The sequence below is a fragment of the Ursus arctos genome, unplaced genomic scaffold (assembly GCF_023065955.2).
Source record: "Ursus arctos isolate Adak ecotype North America unplaced genomic scaffold, UrsArc2.0 scaffold_12, whole genome shotgun sequence".
NCBI classification, from domain to species: Eukaryota; Metazoa; Chordata; class Mammalia; order Carnivora; family Ursidae; genus Ursus; species Ursus arctos.
The window spans coordinates 5795020-5813689 of record NW_026622786.1 but is presented as its reverse complement, the minus strand read 5'-3'; the positions used below and the strand labels follow the sequence as shown (position 1 = coordinate 5813689).

The following is an 18670-nucleotide window of genomic DNA, read 5'->3' as shown; positions in this document are numbered from 1 at the left end:
TTTGCCCAGTGGAGAGCCTGCTTCTCCCTCTCCCTCTGCTGCTCCCCTGCTTGTGCTCTCTCACTCTGTCAAATAAATAAATAAAATCGTAAAAAAAAAAAAAAAAAGAAATCATTGTCCAACTTTAGGTTCTAAACACTTTTTTAAAGATTTATTTATTGGGGTGCCTGGGTGGCTCGGTTGGTTACTCATCTGCCTTTAGCTGAGGTCATGATCCCAGGGTCCTGGGATTGAGCCCCCTGTCGGGCTTCCTGCTCAGCAGAAAGTCTGCTTCTCCCTCTCCCTCTGCCTGCCTCTCTGCTTGTGTTCTGTCTTTCTCAAATAAACAAAATCTTTTTAAAATTATAGATTTATTTATTTAATTTGCGAGAAAGTGACAGAGAGAGAGCAAGTAGGGAGAGGGAAAGAGGGAAAGAAATTGAAGCAGACTCCCCACTGAGTGCATAGCCAACGCTGGACCTGATCCCACCACCCATGAGCTCAGGACCTGAGTCAACATCATGAGTCAGATGAGCCACCAACTGTGTCACCCAGGTGCTCCTAAAGACTTTTCTACTACGTTTTCTTCGAAAAGTCTTAACATTTTAAGGTTTCTATTTAGGCCCATACTCTATTTTAGGCTAATTTCTGCATGGTGTGAGTTATGGATCCAATTTTATGTATTGATTTTCACATGCATATGCATAGGTCATATCCATATTCATGTGCTGAAAAGATTACAATTGACCACTTACTGAAAGATTATACATTTTTAAAAGATTTATTTATTTATTTATTTTGGGGAGGGAGGGGCAGAGGGAGAGAGAGAGAGAATCCCAAGCTGACCCCCTGCTGAACATGGAGCCTGATGCAGGGCTAGATCCCAGGACCCTGAGATCATGACCTGAGCCAAAATCAAGAGTTGGACACTTTACCAACTGAGCCACCAGGACCTCCAATAGATTATACTTCTTACAATGCTTTGCTTCTCACATTTATCAAAAACCTCTTCTCTGTATAGGTATTAGTTTCCATTTGGAATCCGTAATCCATTTTATTGATCTGCTTACCTGTCATATGCCAATACCAATCTGTTTCGATTACTATAACTTCAGAATAGTTCTTCAAATTAGGTACAGCTAGCCCTCAAACTTGGTTCTTTGTTTAACACGTGTTTTGGCCACACTAGGTCATTTACAGTTTTCTGTGAATTTTAAAATCAACTGGTGACTTTCTACCAAGGATACAGGCTGAGATTTTGAGAGTGATTCAATTGAATGTATATATATCAGATGGGGGAAATTGATGTTTGAACAGTATTGAAGCTTGGGACCCATGAATAAGAATTTCTCTTCATTTTCTATGGCTTCATTCATTTCTCTGTGAAATATTTTGTGATTTTCACTCAGATCTATCCCTCAGTATTTCAGGCTTCATGCTATTATCAATGGTATCACTTTTCACATTTCAGTTAGGCATTGCGATCACATAAAACACATCTGAGTTTTATATGTAGATTTTTTTTAATGTTTTTTTATTATATTATGTAGTCACCATACAGTACATCCCCGGTTTCCAATGTAAAGTTCGACGATTCGTTAGTTGCGTATAACACCCAGTGCACCATGCAATACGTACCCTCCTTACGACCCATCCCCAGTCTATATGGAGATGTTTTATCTTGATACAAACAAATGCTTTTCAGAGTCAAGCTAGATCTGCCAGTGACCATATCTTTGGAGACTTAGGTATTTGCCAGGTGACAAGAATCTTATTCCATTCACTTGGAGTTTTCTCAGCAGCCCAAAGAAATGGTAAATAGCTCTACAAAGAGTCTTGTGGACCAATGCATGTGAAATGCTTTGTATGTTCATTAATAAACTTTCCTTAAGAGTAACCACTCAGTTGGTAAGGCTGCTAATCTATCTTGTGTTTAGATGCGATACCACAGTTGAGAAATTTAAGGGCCAATGTTTTCTCTTATTATTTTACTTAGTCTTGAATAATCTACTGCCAGCATTATGTACTACCAGAAGCCTTGGGACGGTATGCAATGATATATCCATCAAATACCATGAATGGTGCCCAAATCTGATTCGTCTTCTTTCTGATGTGATCTATTATAAAATGATACCAACAGCATTAAAACAATTAATAGTGGCAGGCTGAGGGCTGTGTGTGACTCAGTTGTGTGACTGAGTTACCCTTGGAGACAATGGCTCCTACTTCAAATCTGAAGTAGGTGTCCACTCCCATGAGTCTGTAAGCATCAGGTCCTGATTCTGCAACAGAAGCTGTAGTCCTTTGCGTCAGCTTCATTCCCCCAAAGAAGAGAGAAAGATCTTTGGTTTAAGTCGTGAGTGGTGTGTGTAGCATATTTAAGTTACCTCTTTAGGCTTTGAACTTAACATCCTATCAGGCAAAGCTTGCTCACCTCTGTGACTCACAAGTTCAAATTCCCAGTGGCTCAGGTGACATGTCTCAAAAAAACCAAAGCATCCATTCAGTATTAGGTGTCTCTCCTAAATTTCAGCCTTGATGGCCTAAAATGTGGCACACAAACAGCTTTATATGTGTTTGATTCATGTTTGTCTAATGGTTTTCCAAAGTCTAAGTACGCAAATGACTTTCGGTCCAGTTTTTGTTTCCCAATGCTCTGCCTATTTGACAGGGCTCAAGAGTCAGTATAAACACAGATTTATTTCAATTTATTTATAACCAACCAATCATTGTGTACATCACATATAGTTCTATACATTCCTTCTTTTACCTGTTTACTTTCGGATTTTGAGAGGATAGGACGTTACTCGCCTCTTCCACTGACATCCTGAATTACAGTTCTGCTCTCTGTTAAAACAAAACAAAAAGCTGCTTGACTTGTTATTCATCAAAGTCATTGTAGGATGTGTTTAAATCTCATTATTTGTGAGCGTCATTAATTTTTAAAAGATTCTATTTATTTTAGAATGAGTAGTGCGAGCTGGGAGAACAGAGGGGCAGACTCCGAGAGGGAGCAAGAATCTGAGGCAGACCCTGGGCTGAGCGTGGAGCCCAACTCGGGTCTTGACCTCACTACCATGAGATCATGACCCGAGCTGAAACCAAGAGTCAGACGCTTAACTGAATGAGCCACCCAGGTGCCCTTTGGTTTTCTAAGAATGGAAAAGTCACTTTTGGCTCAAGCCAATAGTGGATAATCTGTGAAAGAACGATTGCAGTGCTCAACTTCAACCTACTCACATATTATTTTAATCTGATTGTTTTAGGTGCCTTCCCCAGACATTCTCAATTGAGGCTCTCCTGAAATCAATCTGTCCTTATGGGAAACATCAGAAATCTACGCCCAAGTAACAGGCAGAATTTGAAGTTTGTTTCACATTCTGTACCATCATCTAATATGCCCAGAGGGAACCGTCAACAATTCTGGATACACCAAGAGGTAACTTGTACTTATCCTTACCTAGCTAATCCAGTCTCTATTCCTACCGTATTTTCTTTTTTTTTAATAATTTTTTTATTATATTATGTTAGTCACAATACAGTACATCCCTAGTTTTTGATGTAAAGTTCCATGATTCATTACTTGCGTATAACACCCAGCGCACTATGCAATACGTGCCCTCCTTCATACCCATCACCAGCCTATCCCATTCCCCCACCCCTTCTCCTCTGAAGCCCTCAGTTTGTTTCCCAGAGGAGAAAATTAACTAGATACAAAGAAGTAGAGTGAATTGATGACCTTCTTCAGTACCAGTGAACAGCTTCCAACAGTAGGCCTTGACTCTTTGCATTTAAAGCATATTTGTATTTGGGAGTTTTTAACTTGGGGGGAACATTGTATGCATTTTCACTTTAGCATGTTTGTGTTCAACTTCCTTTATAGTATATAGTTAACAAGGCTTCTGGACTAGTCAGTATCCCCATAATTTCATGTTGAAAACTAGTACAGTTTTATAAATCAATAACCAACCAATACACAAGGCTACTATGGTTTTCTCATTGCCCTAAGGAACCGAAGTATACTGTGTCAATTACGTACTTCAAATCTTAGACAGACTGTCACATAAAAAGTATTTAAGAAAATTAACTTATGAGAAAATATTCAACTTCGACAGTAATCAAATAACAAAGTACAAAAATTAAAATAATCATTGCATTAAAAAAAAGAATTATTGCAGATCGTGGACTAAATTTTTAGTGTCCATCGAATCCAAAATTTTGCTAGATATGTTTTCTCAAGATGGTGTAATGTTACTATGAGCCAGCTCACCTGTAACTTCAAAAGCCCCAACCCTTTTTCTCCACCACCTAGGGGATACTGTCACAAACTCAGCCCAGCCCTTTCTTCTGCCACCAGCCAGGTGATCTGATTTATTGCATGACCCTCCTGGCAGAGCAACTTTCCAGCATGTTATGTGCATTAAGGGCTTCCTGTTTCTCTACGACCAATGCAAGAAAGTGGTTTGCTTTGTTATTTGGCATCTAGAGCCATGATTAGCATCAGCTTTGTTTCCCCGGAAGTCATCAGGTGCTGTTAAATGCAATAACTTTTCTCCCACTACACTGCACTTGACTCCACTCAAATATTATATTCCCTAAACCTTCACTTTCTGAGTAGATCCTTGACCCTTTCCATTCATGACCCCCAGGCAGCATTATTAAGAATATTATTAATATCATGTGGCTTCAGATGCAATGGTCCCCTACCCTGGGCCTCCCTGACCTTAGGGCAGAACTATCTGCAGTGAGAATGGACATTTACAACCCTTATCCAAACATCATTGATCCCTCTAAGCCCACACTTACGTGGAGGACATCGACCGTGAGGGCAGCTCCAAGGTCGAGGCTAGGCGTCTGGGGCAGAGCCTCATGGTCACATCCTCCTCCTCTTGGAATTGGTGCTTCCCAGCAGTTCAAACCAAGCCCGCTCCATCCTGTGGGGCTCCTCGGAAGGTGTGCAGGTTCACTGTGGCCTACGTTACTCTCTTAGTCCTCATTCCTCAGCTCAGGCACCTCCTTTCAGAGTCGGAAGCTGCTGTATGCATTCCGTGGTCTCCCCTGATTTCTCTGAACTCAAGTTGTCCTTCTTCTTACCTCCTGTGCCAACCACCTGCTCCACCATTGCCTTGCCCATCTTTGGGTTATTCTCATCCTCCAAACATGCTGCTTTTCTGTCTTCCATCGGCTCCCTCCATTCTCTGTTTTCAGTGTGGCCTCAGCTCAGTCTCCTGCAGGAGACACGCAGAGAAGAGACCAAGTCAGGTCTCAGCTGCAGTCCCCAGGGCTGTTTAACAGGCACCTCAGTTCCTCATGCACTCACAGAATCTGAGCAGGAGGTGACTTTGGAGAATTTGAATAACAACCTTATCTTACAGATGAGGAAACTGAGGCCCGGAGAGATTAAGACATTGCCCCAAACTCCTTCATCACTTGATGGCAGCAGAGCCCCCACAATGGCCTTGGCTGCAAGCTTCCCTGTCGAGGCACCTAACGCACCCTCGAGAAACCCACAACAGAATTTCAGGGGACACTGAAATTAAAAGTTCCCCTTAAAAATGCATAAGTAATTTTCAGGAGACCTTGGATTAAATGTAAGCATTTCCACTGTTAAAAACACCAGAAGGCCTATTTGGGGACAAATCTTTTCTCACAGCGATATAGTTCTCTTCCTTTTATTCACTTTTAAATCACTGGCTAATAGACCAGGATCACAGAACACAAGTGTATTTCGTAACACTCATCATGATCACAAATAAAATGCACTTACGTGATTATCGATCAGATATCTGACTCCTCTGCCAACATTCATTTTCCTGAGAGCTGGCATCGGTCTGCCTTGCTCAGCCATGTCCCCAGTGCCTCCATGACAGCCTGCCAGGTGAAACATTCAGTAAATACTTGTCAAGTGGATAAATAACAGTTACCAGGAATGACGAACTTTTACTGATCTCCAGTCCGAACCATATTTCCATTCCAACCCTATCCCGGGTCTGTGCTGAAGCAATAAAAGCACAGCCTTCAGAGAAGCTGTCCAAGAGTCCGATAGCAGCTTCACCACAGGTCACATACGCTTTACTGGATCATTTAATTGTCTCTTTGAGCATATGTATCTCCTGTATGATAGAAAATGTATACTATAAATTAGGAAAGCCAGCATGAACCACTGGAAAGTTAGATGTGAACTGGGATATCATGCAGCAGACAGGGCTCCAGTCCCTGGGCACCTGCTGCAGAGCTAAAGGACACCTACATCAGAGTCACTGTGGTGCTTGTTAGAATCCCCTGGGAATAAGGCAAAGAAGCTGCATTTCAGACAAAAACTGCAAGGAGATTCTCATGTATGAAAAAAAGCCTATTTCAAACAAAGAGCCTAGGATGGAGATTCTGACGCCCCAGTGCTCACAAGACTAACTCCGCTTTGAGCAGACCAAGTCCCTCATCCAAGGTGGCTTTCAATGGAGAAAGGGGACATTTCCGGGAAGGGCTCCTACCTGATGTGGGTCCTGCTTCCATGACTTGGGTTTTTAGGGCGTTTCCTCCTCGGCTCCAATTGCTGGGGGATGTCAGCCCTCATGGGAGTCATTTCTTTATGAAGACCTCTGTCATTTATTCTGCCCCTGGAGAAGAGACAGCAGAGATCAGTTCTGGGCTCCACAGTTCTAGCCTTCCTCCTAAGCCACCTGGGTAAACTGAAAGCATGATGACAGACACAAATCAGGGTCAGGGAAGAAGATCCCAGAGGAGTGAGATGGTGAGGGCAGCCCCTCCTGGGAGAGAGAACCACATCAAGGTCACTATCAGACCATTTCGTGTGGGGATGACATACTGACCAATTCTGTGAGCAGAGAACCCAGCCTCATCATTCCAGACTCCTGAGCCATAGGACTGTGAGGTAACAAATGCTCTTCGTTGATTTAAACCACCGGTTTTCTAATTTGTTAATATGATGAGTAGAGAACTACTTCAGATGTTATCTCTACTCTCCCGGGTTTTTAATCTTTAGAAACATGTAGGCTGATCTCTATAAAGAAAAAAAATCGGTAACGCCTTGAGATCCTGGGAAGGCGGGTGAGGGCTGAGCCAGGGCCGGAAGCAGAATTGTGGGAGCAGCGGAAGCTCTGGCCTCTGCGGACTGAGTGCAAGGAAGACAATCTCCCTGATTTTTCAGAGGCTCTTCAGGTTCTCTTCTCTCATTCGGTCTGCAGGCTCAGTGCATTTGAGGAGCAACACTGGTGTTCCAGCAGTGGCATCTGATAAGGAGCTTGATCCTGTACAGAAACTCTTTGTGGACACGGTTAGAGACTACAGAACGAAGCTTCTGGAGGACACGCTGATACTGGCCCAGAGCTCCAGCAAGACCTAGAGAGGGAGCTCTTCAAGTTTAAGCAAATGTATGGTGGAGCAGACATGAATACATGCCCGGACTTCAAATCTGAAGATCCTAAATTTGAAGTCATCGAAAAGCCCCAGTCCTGAAGAAATAATGTAACATTTATTTGGTAATTTGACCTAGATTCATTGTACAACTGGATCAGAATAAACATACATTTCTCAACTGTCACGTGTTCTTTGAATTCTGATTCCAAATGAATGATTGGTGATGTTGGGTGTAAAAAAAAAGAAAATCAAAGAACCACAGTAAAAATCTGTTCGACACGTTCACATGATGTTCCCTTACCCTTGTAACATGAAGGACACTGTGAAGGGCATTTCCTATCTATAATAGGTTCTTTCTAACACTCTCTTCCTGAGACCAAGGGGGGTGTTCTTTCTGGCTGCAAGGAATAAAAGCCCCAACTTGTTTCATGGGAGGTGTGTTCCTGGCGATTTGAGTTAAGGGAATTGTCATCGGCTAAGGCCATGCCAAGGATCAATTTTTCACCCAGATGTGGTGTGACAAATTTCCCAAAAATGAACGGAGCGTTTCAAGGTAAGATTGCTCCCTGTACTTCATCTTTTCTTATCCCTGCTGTATTTGTAACTATGGGAAATTGTATAAAACAAGATAGAAAGTTATGATAGATGGCATGTGGGATTTAATAAGAGCTGTTGGGGCGCCTGGGTGGCTCAGTCGGTTAAGAGTCTGCCCTCAGCTCAGGTCAGGATCCCAAGATCCTGTGATGGAGCCCCGCATTGGGCTCCTTGCTCAGCGGGGAGTATGCTTCTCCCTCTCCCTCTGCTGCTCCCCTGCTTGTGCTCTCTCTCTCTCTGTGTCTGTCAAATAAATAAATAAATAAATAAATAAATAAATAAATAAAATCTTTAAAAAAAATAATGAGATCTGTTATAACACAAAGCAAAACAAGTACTCTCCGAACAGACTACTATTGGGCAATTATAGGGTCATGGATGGAGTGCCCTAGGAATCTGATCTGCCTTTGCCTTCATTGAGCCTTGAGGTAATGGTTTACTTTGACCGCACTGTTGAAATTAGAAAAGATTGGGGGGCGGGGAGGGGGCGTCCAACTGTACTTGTCACCTGACTTCATGGTGTGGTGGTGGGCAGAATAATGCCCCCTCCCTAGGAGGTGCCCATGCTAATGCCAGGAACCTGGGCACCCTGGAATGACAAGGGGGCCTTAACACTGGAAGAGGCAGATGTTAGTCTAGAGAAACTGTAGTGTAATATGAATTGGTATTTCTAAAATCTGTACAGATGAGATCATGGAATTTATTTTCAGTTTACTAATGTGTTCGGTACTCCCTGTCTCATTTCAGACCGAGGAGTTGTACCAGGTGATTGAAGGTCAAGATGACACAATGGCAAAGCTTCGAGAAATGCTGCACCAAAGCCAGCTGGGACAACTTCATGTATGTGAGGGTGACATAGGGCAGGAGGCGAGACTCTGTTGAGGAAGTGCCCTTTTCGGTCACAGTTCTGATTTTGTTGGTCTTCTCAGCTGCTCGGCGCTTGTCCTCCTTGTGATTATGATTTTTACTCTTTTTCCAGAACTCAGAGGGTACGTCTCCAGCTCAGCAACAGGTGGCTCTGCTTGATCTTCAGAGTGCTTTGTTCTACAGCCAGCTTGAACTACAGAAACTCCAGAGGGCAGTGCGTCAAAAAGAACGCCAGCTGGCTGATGCCAAAGGATGTGTGCAGTTTGTAGAGGCTGCAGCCCAAGAAAGAGAACAGCAGAAAGAGGCATCTTGGAGACATAACCAGGTAAATCAGCAGTCGTTCTGTGGTCAGAGATGCTGACTTTGCCCTGATAATAACTTTTTATCAGGACAGTTTGTGTTGAATCCTTGAGTCACTTGCTTAATCTAAGTAATTCTGTTTGACATTTATTGCCCTCATACCATGTGCGAGAGACTGGGCTGTGTTCTGGAAATACAAGAGTCAATATCACAAGCTCTTTCCTATTATTTGTAGTGAGTATGAGACAGTCACATAAACAGAATTTTAGTGTAAATACCGAAATGAGGTATGTTTGGGTCCTGTAGGAATATACAGGAGGGGCTGAGGAAGGGAAGCAGGGAAAGCTTCATGAAGGAGGAGCTATCTGGGGTTATTCTTGAAGGGTAGGTAAAGGTTAGCAAGACAGAATAGTGGGGAACAACCACCAAGGGCAAAGGAATGGCATGCACAATTAGCCACATCTTTTTTAAAAAAATAAAACAATTCTTAAGTGGTTCCTTTATCTTATTAGGTTAGAGCATATGCTATCCATTTTTTTTAAGATGTAAAAGGATGATAGGAATATTCTATCCTTGAGCTTATCCATGGTTACAGTGGAACAGAGTTCTGCTTAGTAGTTATATAGATCTATGATTTTTAAACTAGAGAGTAAGTATTGAACTATGTAATATGAAATTTACATCTTCTTGCCGTTCACCGTTCCCACAATTTCCCATATTCTATTTGATTCGTGTATATTGTTTCTAGAGTAACTGTAAGAATGGCACTTTTCTGCTACTTTGTATTTTATTCCGTATGCCTTAAAAATTTTAAGGCCTCCCAATGTAGTAACGATGTGAAAATTTTAGATTGTTTGCAAAAGGGAATCTGTTTAATTCAGGAATTACGAAAAGCCTTGCAGCAGCTCCAAGGAGAATTGCAGAGTAAGAGCCAACAGCTTCGTACCCTGGAGACTGAAAAATACAATGAGATTAGAACCCATGAGCAACACATTCAGCACCTAAACCACAGTCTGAGTCACAAAGAGCAACTGCTTCAGGTGAGTCTCTGTAATGATTTTAACTGAAACTGGGCTCACAGAGCTCTGAAAGTTCTGTTCATGTAATCTCAGATTAGTCCACCTGTGTTGAGTACCCGTTACATGTAGAACATTGAGAGATGGGAACCAGGAGGATTCAAAATAAGTAGAAAGTACAATTCATGAACCGCAATGCTAACCAGCAAGTGTAGGAAATAAAAATTGAGACCTGAAAGACATAAGCAATAAATATTCAGCAAGTAGTTACTAAACACCTCTCTGAACCCGATAGTATGCTGGGTGCTGGGAAGACAGAAGATATGACCACTGTTCTCAAGTCTAGTAAGTGAAGACATCTGTATAGAAATTTCCAGTTACTTATGTGATAAAATGAACGTTGGAGGGAAAAATGGAACACTGAAGACTGTGACCGGTCTCCTGCCCTAAGCTTGTCGCATTGAATCCCTTACATTCTGATGAGCATACAGTTTTTTCATAGTGTGCATGTATTGTGCATACATTTTCTCTCTGATAGAAATACTGCCCCCCCCACCTGCTCTTCACTTGGGAAACTCCCAGTCCTTTAAGACTCTGAGCAAATGTAACCTCTTTTGTGAGCTCTTTACTGACACCTTCAGGTAGATTTAGACAGTGCATCCTGTATTCCCCTAGTAGCTAGCTAGCAGACCTACACACCCGTATATGCATAATGTGTATATGCATACTCATATGTATACACACACACACATATACACCCGTGTGCAATAGTTAACAATTTGTGTGTATGTCTGTTATCTCTGCTGACCTGTGTTTTCCTTGAGCGTGATCACATTTTGTTTTATATCCTGAATAACACATTGTTTGGCGAAGTGGAGGAATTCAGTGCATATTGCATAAATGAATAAAGGGAAATATTTTTTGGTCTCATTAGGAATTTTGGGAGCTCCTGCAATATCGAGATAAGTCGGACAAAACCCTTGAAGCAGAGGAAATGTTGCTTGAGAAACTTCGGCAGCGAATACAGGACCGAGACGTTGCTCTAGAGGTATGCACCTTAATTTTATTTACGGCACTGTGGATTACTCTCTGCACATAGGTGCTTAGAAATTTGTGTCTACTTCATTTGCTGCTTTTTGGAGTTGGTCTTCCCTTCCTTTCTATTTTTATTGAATAAGTGTGATCACAATAGTGAATCCTAAGGAGCTTTAGGATCCTTGCTTTCCTTGCAGCGGGCTATAGATGAAAAGTTCTCCACTCTGGAAGAGAAAGAAAAAGAACTGCGTCAACTTCATCTTGCCGTGCGAGAGCGAGATCATGACTTAGAGAGATTGCGTGGTATTCTCTCCTCTAATGAAGCTACCATGCAGGTAAGAGCACAGTCTGCCATGACTTGATATCCCTTGTCCCACTTGGATGCTAAGCCTGAAGCATCAGCCCTTTCCCTCATTTTCTGAAAACCAAGGTATTTGCTTTATAAGGAAAAAAATATGACAACAGCAAACGTAGTTATCCGTCATTATAGATGAGGAAGTGAGAAGAGCTAGTACTTCTGCTGTGGACTTTATAGTGAATATGGATTTCTAGACCTACTTTCTGATTTGTTTCTAATCTTTGTCAATATCTATATACTTGTACAGAAGCATTGTCAGGGTACAGCTGTTACACTGTTGTTTTCTCATTAACATATGCATATCCCTGTATAGTCACAGAACACTTGATTATTAATATTTACTGTGGACTATTTTTGGATATGTATTTTAGAGCTTTTATATTTAACCATCTGCCACTTCTAAAAGAAGTCCTTCACTTCCTCTGTAGCATAGCCTGCCTCCTCAAAAATACTGCATTTATAATATATTTATTTTTCTAAACAAATTAGAGGAGAGTTTCTAAAACCAAAGAAAAGAGTAGTATGGCATTGTTAGATTAGATACTAAGTTTTCTACTTTTGCAAAAAATTGATACTTTATGAGATGATTTGAAGGCGGATCAAGTTTCTTGTTCATCCTACAGAGTGTGGGGTGGTCCTTTGACTTACAGTTGCTTTCTTTGTTACTGTAGAGTATGGAGAGTCTCCTGAGGGCCAAAAGCCTAGAAGTAGAGCAGTTATCTGCCACCTGTCAAAACCTTCAATGGCTGAAAGAAGAAAGGGAAACCAAATTTAGCCATTGGCAGAAGGAACAAGAACGTATCATTCAGCAGTTACAGACATCCCTGCATGACAGGAACAAAGAAGTGGAGGCAAGGCTTTAGTTAATTAAAGGCAATTTGTTCAGTGATTACATTATCTCAGTCTTGGATTGGGACTCCTTAGGTCTGGGGGGCCAGTGACCCAAGTCTTAAATTCCATCCTGTGCCAGGGCGAGTCATTGGCTTTTACTGGGACTTTTTTCCCTCCACCTCTAAACTCAAGGTGACAATTATCTTTCTCAAATAGGTCATGTGAGAATTAATGAGAACTAAAACATGCACCTATAATATGATGGCTAACTTTTATTAGTGATGGTGCTCACACTTGTTAGGCACTGTTATAATTGCTTGAAGAATGCTAACTCATTGAATCCTGACAAGTCTATGAGGTATATGTTATTATCCTTCATTGACAGACAAGGAACAGACTTCTGAAATGAAATAACTTGTGCAGAGTAACATAGTTAATAAGTGACAGAGCAAGTAAGCCGCCCAGGCACTGGGGTTCCACAGTTTTAACCACCAGCTACAACCCCTCAGGAGAAAAGTAGGAACTTCATCACCATAGTCATAAATATAGTGCTCATTATTCTTTCTCAGCTTATCATTTTGTGTTTCCCCTATACAAGTTATACTGGGGAGAAAATAAATACATGGATTGTGTATCCATTTATCTTCATCTAATATTAATTATTATGTACCCCGAGCAAATAGGGAAAGGGCCTACTTCAGAAAACAATATGTGAGTTGCCATTATAAGTATTTTTCTGTATTGTTAGTGCTCTTTTGTTGAGCATGTAGTCTTCTTTTTTTTTTTTTTTTGGTGAAAATCTTGTATATTGTTCATGGCTCAAACTTGTTTTGAGGTACATTCTATTTATGCTTTGGATGAGCCTTTCAGCTCTATTTTTAAAAAACATCCATTTATTTTAGAGTATGCACGTGAGCAGGGGGAGGGGCAGAGGGAGACTCCCAGGCGGACTCCATACAGCATGGAGCCTCGATCTCACTACCTGAGCCAAAATCAAGAGCTATCAAGAGCCAGAGGCCCCTAGCCCTTCAGCTGTATGGAAAGATGGAGGGATGAACTTGTTACTTTACCAAAGTTAAATGAAGCAGATTCAAGTTAAGTAACCGGTATTTCCCATACCAAAACCCAACTTCCCAGTGCTGGGTGCTGGAGGCAAGAACTCCAACAGGGAAGGGGTGCCTGGGTGGCTCAGGTCATGATTGATTGAGGCCCCATCCGGCTCCCTGCTCAGTGGGGAGTCTGCTTCTCCCTCACCTGCCACTCATTCTTTCTCAAATAAAATCTTAAAAAAACAAACTCCAACAGGTAAGTGTCTCAGGTCAGGAAGGGGACAGAGCCTACCTGGAGAGCAGAGGGCCTGGAAGTTTCCACAGCCTGATTCTACTCATTCACTTAGCTCCCCTAGAAAACAGGAACAATTACAATATTGTACAAGGTCTCCTACTCGTGTTTTCCTAAGCATCTCAGAGTAAATTACTAGCCTGAATACAGAGTATTTAATTTGGGGTCAGACAGCAAATCAGGGTTGTGGAGCACTCCCATCTGAAAAATCTAGGAAACCAATCTCCATTTGAAACATTCCTTGTGATCCCCACCAGGAGCCCAAATGCACAACTTAGACAAAACAAGAAGCCCACGGAAAGAAACCATGGTGTAGACAGAAGCAACTTCAGAGCATAGGTTAAGCAGAGCATGTAGTCTTCTGTGTGCCAGGCCTGTGCTTGATCTGGGGAAACAAAAGTGAATAAAACATGATAGCTGTTCTCCAGACTCTCATAGCTCTTTCTTCTATAACAGATTCTTATAAACTCCTTGATATGTAGTAGGGGGGATTCTTTCCTCCAGAACTTACAGTGTCCCTTCTGTTTTAGGATCTTAGTGCCACGTTGCTCTGTAAACTCGGACCGGGGCAGAGTGAGGTAGCAGAGGAGCTGTGCCAGCGTCTACAGCGAAAGGAAAGGATGCTGCAGGAACTGCTGAGTGATCGAAACAAACAAGCAGTGGAACATGAAGTAGAGATTCAAGGCCTGCTTCGGTCTATGAGCACCAGGGAGCAGGAGAGCCAAGTAAGGACTGATGCACAGAGAGTGTCGCTGCATTTATAGTCTGAATAGGGAGCATTTGAACATTGTGGCGTGTGTGTGTATGTGTGTGTGTGTGTGTGTGTGTGTGATTTTACAGTCCGTTGTGTTAGGGTTTCTTCCTTCAGTCTGTTACCTAGCCTATACTTTTACCTCCGTCCTCAGGAGCATGCAATATTTTTAGAGCCTCTGCATTGAGAAGGGTGCCTAAACAATACATGTACTCATTAACTTCATTCTGTACATTTTCTTTCCTTAATCTGATAACTTTGACAGAAGGGAGTACAGGGTTCTAGAGTGTTTTGATTTTGATTCTAAATTCTCAAGACTTGAGGGGTATTTTCTATTTTTTAGCCAAGGTATGAGAAAACTTACACTTGACATATTTTTTCTTAATTCTTATAAAATCTGAATCATCTTAAGAGGAAAAAAGATGGTGTTTTTTTTCAAAGGCTGTAATTAGAATAAATAATCTTATAGTAACATGGAATATATTAATCTTAAAATACTGGTACACAGGTATTACAAAAGCCAATTCTTTTTTTTTTTTTTTTTTGAAGATTTTTATCTACTTTTTCGAGAGAGAGAGAGAGAGCACATGAGCGGTGGGGAAGGGCAGAGGGAAAGAGAGAAGCAGACTCCCTGCTGAGCAGGGACCCACGCCCCCCCCCCCCCCCGATGTGGGGCTCGATCCTAGGACCCTGGGACCATGACCTTAGCCGAAGGCAGATGCTTAACTGACTGAGCCATCCAGGTGCCCCTCAAAATCATTCTTAATTTATCTTCATTCCCAGGTATCTTTCTACTCAAGGCTAGAGATATGTGCTGTATTTCAGAGGCCAGATGCTCAGAATCCCCCCAGCCAGTTTCAGGGAGGACTAGATTCTTCTCATTTGCCTTTTTTATTTGACCATAATATTCTCTAATGCTTCCTTTATATTATGGGATGGTTGTCTCTTCTAGTCCTCAGGCCCACTGAAGTGAATATACATTTCCTTAGAAACATGCTGCCATGAGTTGCAGAAATTGCTTCTAGAGTAGACCTAACAAAATCACTGTGAATTATTTAAGTCTTTGGCAGAAGGCTAACAAAAGTTTTTGTTTGAGTGCTCTTTTTAACCCCTTTGTAACTTGAAGGAGCTAGTTTATTTCACCTCCAGAAAGAAATATTATACACTGCTGATAGTAAAAGAGTAGAAGCTAGCAGATGACTGAAATTACAAAAGATTGATTTAACTCAAGAAAAAGAGTAATGGTTGTATTCTTCTAGATCTGCTTTTTAAATTTTATATGCAGGAGAAATTCCCCTGGATAGCTTTTTAGAAATGTAGATTCCCAGGCTTACTCCTAGGGGACAGAAATTAGGAGGTATAGATAGCACTCAAGAATTTGCATTTCTTAAAAGGTCTCAGGTGATGGTGATGCTACCGGTTCATGAGCCACACTTCGAGGACCACTGCTACAAACAACACTGCTAGAAGAATGCCATGCCAGATAGATCATATATACATATACATAAGAGATCGTGTGTATTATTTATTACGATTTTTACCCTAGCAACTTCTATAGATTTTTATTCAGGCAAATTAATAATGTACTGTTATCTCTAAGATAGTTGTGTCCAAATCCCTAAAGGGCCCAAATTTTACTTACTAAAAATGTAAGGTTATTCTTTTATTTCCCTTAGAAATTATGACAAGAGCTCAGCTTCTCATTAAAACAGTAGTGATTGTCCCCAGTTGATGCTGATACGGCTAATATAGTCCTGATTCATCATCTTTTCCCCCTAGTAATTTTAGTCTTAGTTTATTGTTTCTGGATTTTCGGATTAAATGCAGACTTTCTATGTGGTAATGGTCACAAATAATGTTCTAGATCTTTTCCTTATTGCGCTATATCGTCTGTCTTAGAAAACTGGGACTTGAAATTAAATAAATTGGGTTTGGTGGTTTTGAGGTTCAGATTCTCCTGATTGTATGTATGGTCTGATAAAAATGTTTGCGTGTAATTGACTCATTCGATAAATATGCATTGAATGCCTACTATGTGCCCGACACTGTTCTGGGTGCTTGTGATTTATCCCTGAAGAAATATCATAGAAACTGCCCTTAGGAAACTTACACCCAGTTGACAGACAATGGACATACATCAGATAACGGTAAGTGCATTGTAAAAACTTAGCAGGACAAGGAGAACTGGGAGTAGGGAAAAGACAGCTGTTTTAGATAGGAGATGCAGAGGAGGCCAATCTGATAAGGTATCAGTAGGCAAAGATATAAAGGGAGCAAACCAAATGAATATTTGGGTAAAGAAATCCAGGCCAAAGGCACATGTATCCCAGAGTAAAGGACATCTGCTATCCCACTTCAAACCAGAATCTTAATACCTTAGCCTGATAGAGTTCTGGCAGGGCCAATTTTGGATTGTTTCATCTGTAATAGATATGTTTATATTCAGTTTCTCCAGTGTTCTTCCTCTGAGAGACTCTTTTCAGCTGTTTTTCCCTGTAAACTGAAAGCAAGGAAACTATTTTTGGTGGGGGGGCCACTGGCTTTTCATAAACAGTTGACTTTTAACGAATAACTTCAGAACACAAATTTTGTTTTATAGAGTATCTTTCTAATGGTATGTGTGATTTCCTTACTAGGCCGCTGCAGAGAAGATGGTACAAGCCCTAATAGAAAGAATTTCAGAATTACAAGCCCTGCGCCAGTATTTAGGAGGGAAAGACTTCATGGTGTCCCAAGCACTCATCTCTAACCAACCCACTGAAGTTACATCCAGCAGCCCCCACCTGGGAGAGCAGACTGATCAAGTAAGAACTGTGTGGATGTTCATGCCAACTGCCTTTTCTTTCTGTGTTTGAGGCATAAGTTTGATCATTTTAATACCAAATTGTGTGAGAACATTCCAGGGTCCTTGTCATTGTGATCATGGTTCCTGTACCTTTCTAAATCCCCTGACTCTTCCAATTTTTAGGGTTTTGTGCATATACCCTCCAAAGATGATAGCATTTCGTTGACTGCCAAAGGGGATACCAGTATACCCAGGTCCTCATTAGGTAAGTATCAAATTTAATTTCACTAAGGAATCTTCTGTCTTTCTTTCTGTAATTCTGCTAATAGGCTTGGCCAAGGCTCTCTTTTCCTACTGGAAAAAAAATAAGCTTAGATTCCCCTTGAAAGGCTGAAGACATGTCTATGCTAGAAAGAACTACCCTTATTATGTTGAATTGAGACTGTTGTTCTGGGTACACAGTTTGGCTCAGGGAGACTGCCTCCTGATTATACTTTCCAGATAGCTTTGCAGGGGTTCAGAAATGCAGGAGGCTATTGTTTCCAAACCTCTACAACAGGACCATGGGGCTGACACCTTCTCCTGGGTATCTTTCAAGCGGGCCGAGGCTACTTATGGTAACTTGACATAACCTGCATTACAGTGTTGGGAGGGGGAGGCAGTATACATTAAGTTATTTGCCAAGATCACAGCCATCTAAGAGATGATTGTAGGCCTTGAACTCCCTAAAAACAAATGAATTCTGTGAAGAGTCGGAGCAAAACTTAAATGAGTGCTGGGCATTAGAGTCTCTGACTTGCACAGAGCAAAAGGTTGGGATCTAGGGTGGCTTCAAGGAAGAGATTTACCCAGTGAGTTGTAGAAATAGGGGCTCACCATTATTAATGAAGTGGTGATTATAATGGTATAAGAAACGTTGTGGACTTGGAGAATTAACTTATGATTTTTTTGATGATATTAAGAATGAAAGGGGCACCTGGGTGGCTCAGTTAAGCATCCGACTGTTGATTTCAGCTCCAGTCTTGATCTCAGGGTCATGAGTTCAAGCCCCGTGTTGGGCTCCACGCTGGGCTTTACATGGAGCTACTTTAAAAAAAAAGAAAAAGGATGTAGAAAGTTTGTGTCTGTTTTATAGTATAAGGTGTTATGGAATTCCATAGGTAAGTCATGTGAGTAGTTATTTTTTCATAGGAAAACTTTGTCAAAGAGTAAAGAATACTGGATTTGTTTAATTTACTCCCTCTTTACCTTTTTTCAAAAATTACTTTTCCACAATTTTTTATTTTGCAAATTTCAAACTTCTAGGAAAGTGGCAAAAATTGTGCGGTGAATACCCATATAGGCTTTTATTAAGATTCACCACCTATTAACATTTTGCCACATTTACACCATTTCTTCACATGCACATGCACAGATGAAATGTTTTTTCTAAGCCA

General features: G+C 41.3%; 1 protein-coding gene, 1 long non-coding RNA gene and 1 pseudogene across 2 annotated transcripts in view; 2 read left to right on the top strand and 1 right to left on the bottom strand.

Moving 5' to 3' along the window:
* Positions 1-18670, top strand: part of LOC125282155 (myomegalin-like) — a 111058-nt gene that overhangs the window by 32824 nt on the left and 59564 nt on the right. Inside the window, 10 exon segments of the mRNA XM_057310760.1 lie at positions 3246-3418; positions 8698-8790; positions 8930-9142; positions 9999-10157; positions 11068-11181; positions 11366-11503; positions 12198-12377; positions 14229-14423; positions 17086-17253; positions 17418-17499. Of these exon segments, the coding sequence (XP_057166743.1) occupies positions 3299-3418; positions 8698-8790; positions 8930-9142; positions 9999-10157; positions 11068-11181; positions 11366-11503; positions 12198-12377; positions 14229-14423; positions 17086-17253; positions 17418-17499 (1462 nt within the window). The 5' untranslated portion in view covers positions 3246-3298.
* Positions 1490-5676, bottom strand: LOC130543487 (uncharacterized). The gene is made up of 2 exons (XR_008958866.1): positions 4786-5676; positions 1490-2826 (listed from the first exon to the last, which is right to left on the bottom strand). It is a non-coding gene; the product is annotated as an uncharacterized LOC130543487 (long non-coding RNA).
* LOC125282130 (ATP synthase-coupling factor 6, mitochondrial-like) lies at positions 6923-7535 on the top strand (annotated as a pseudogene).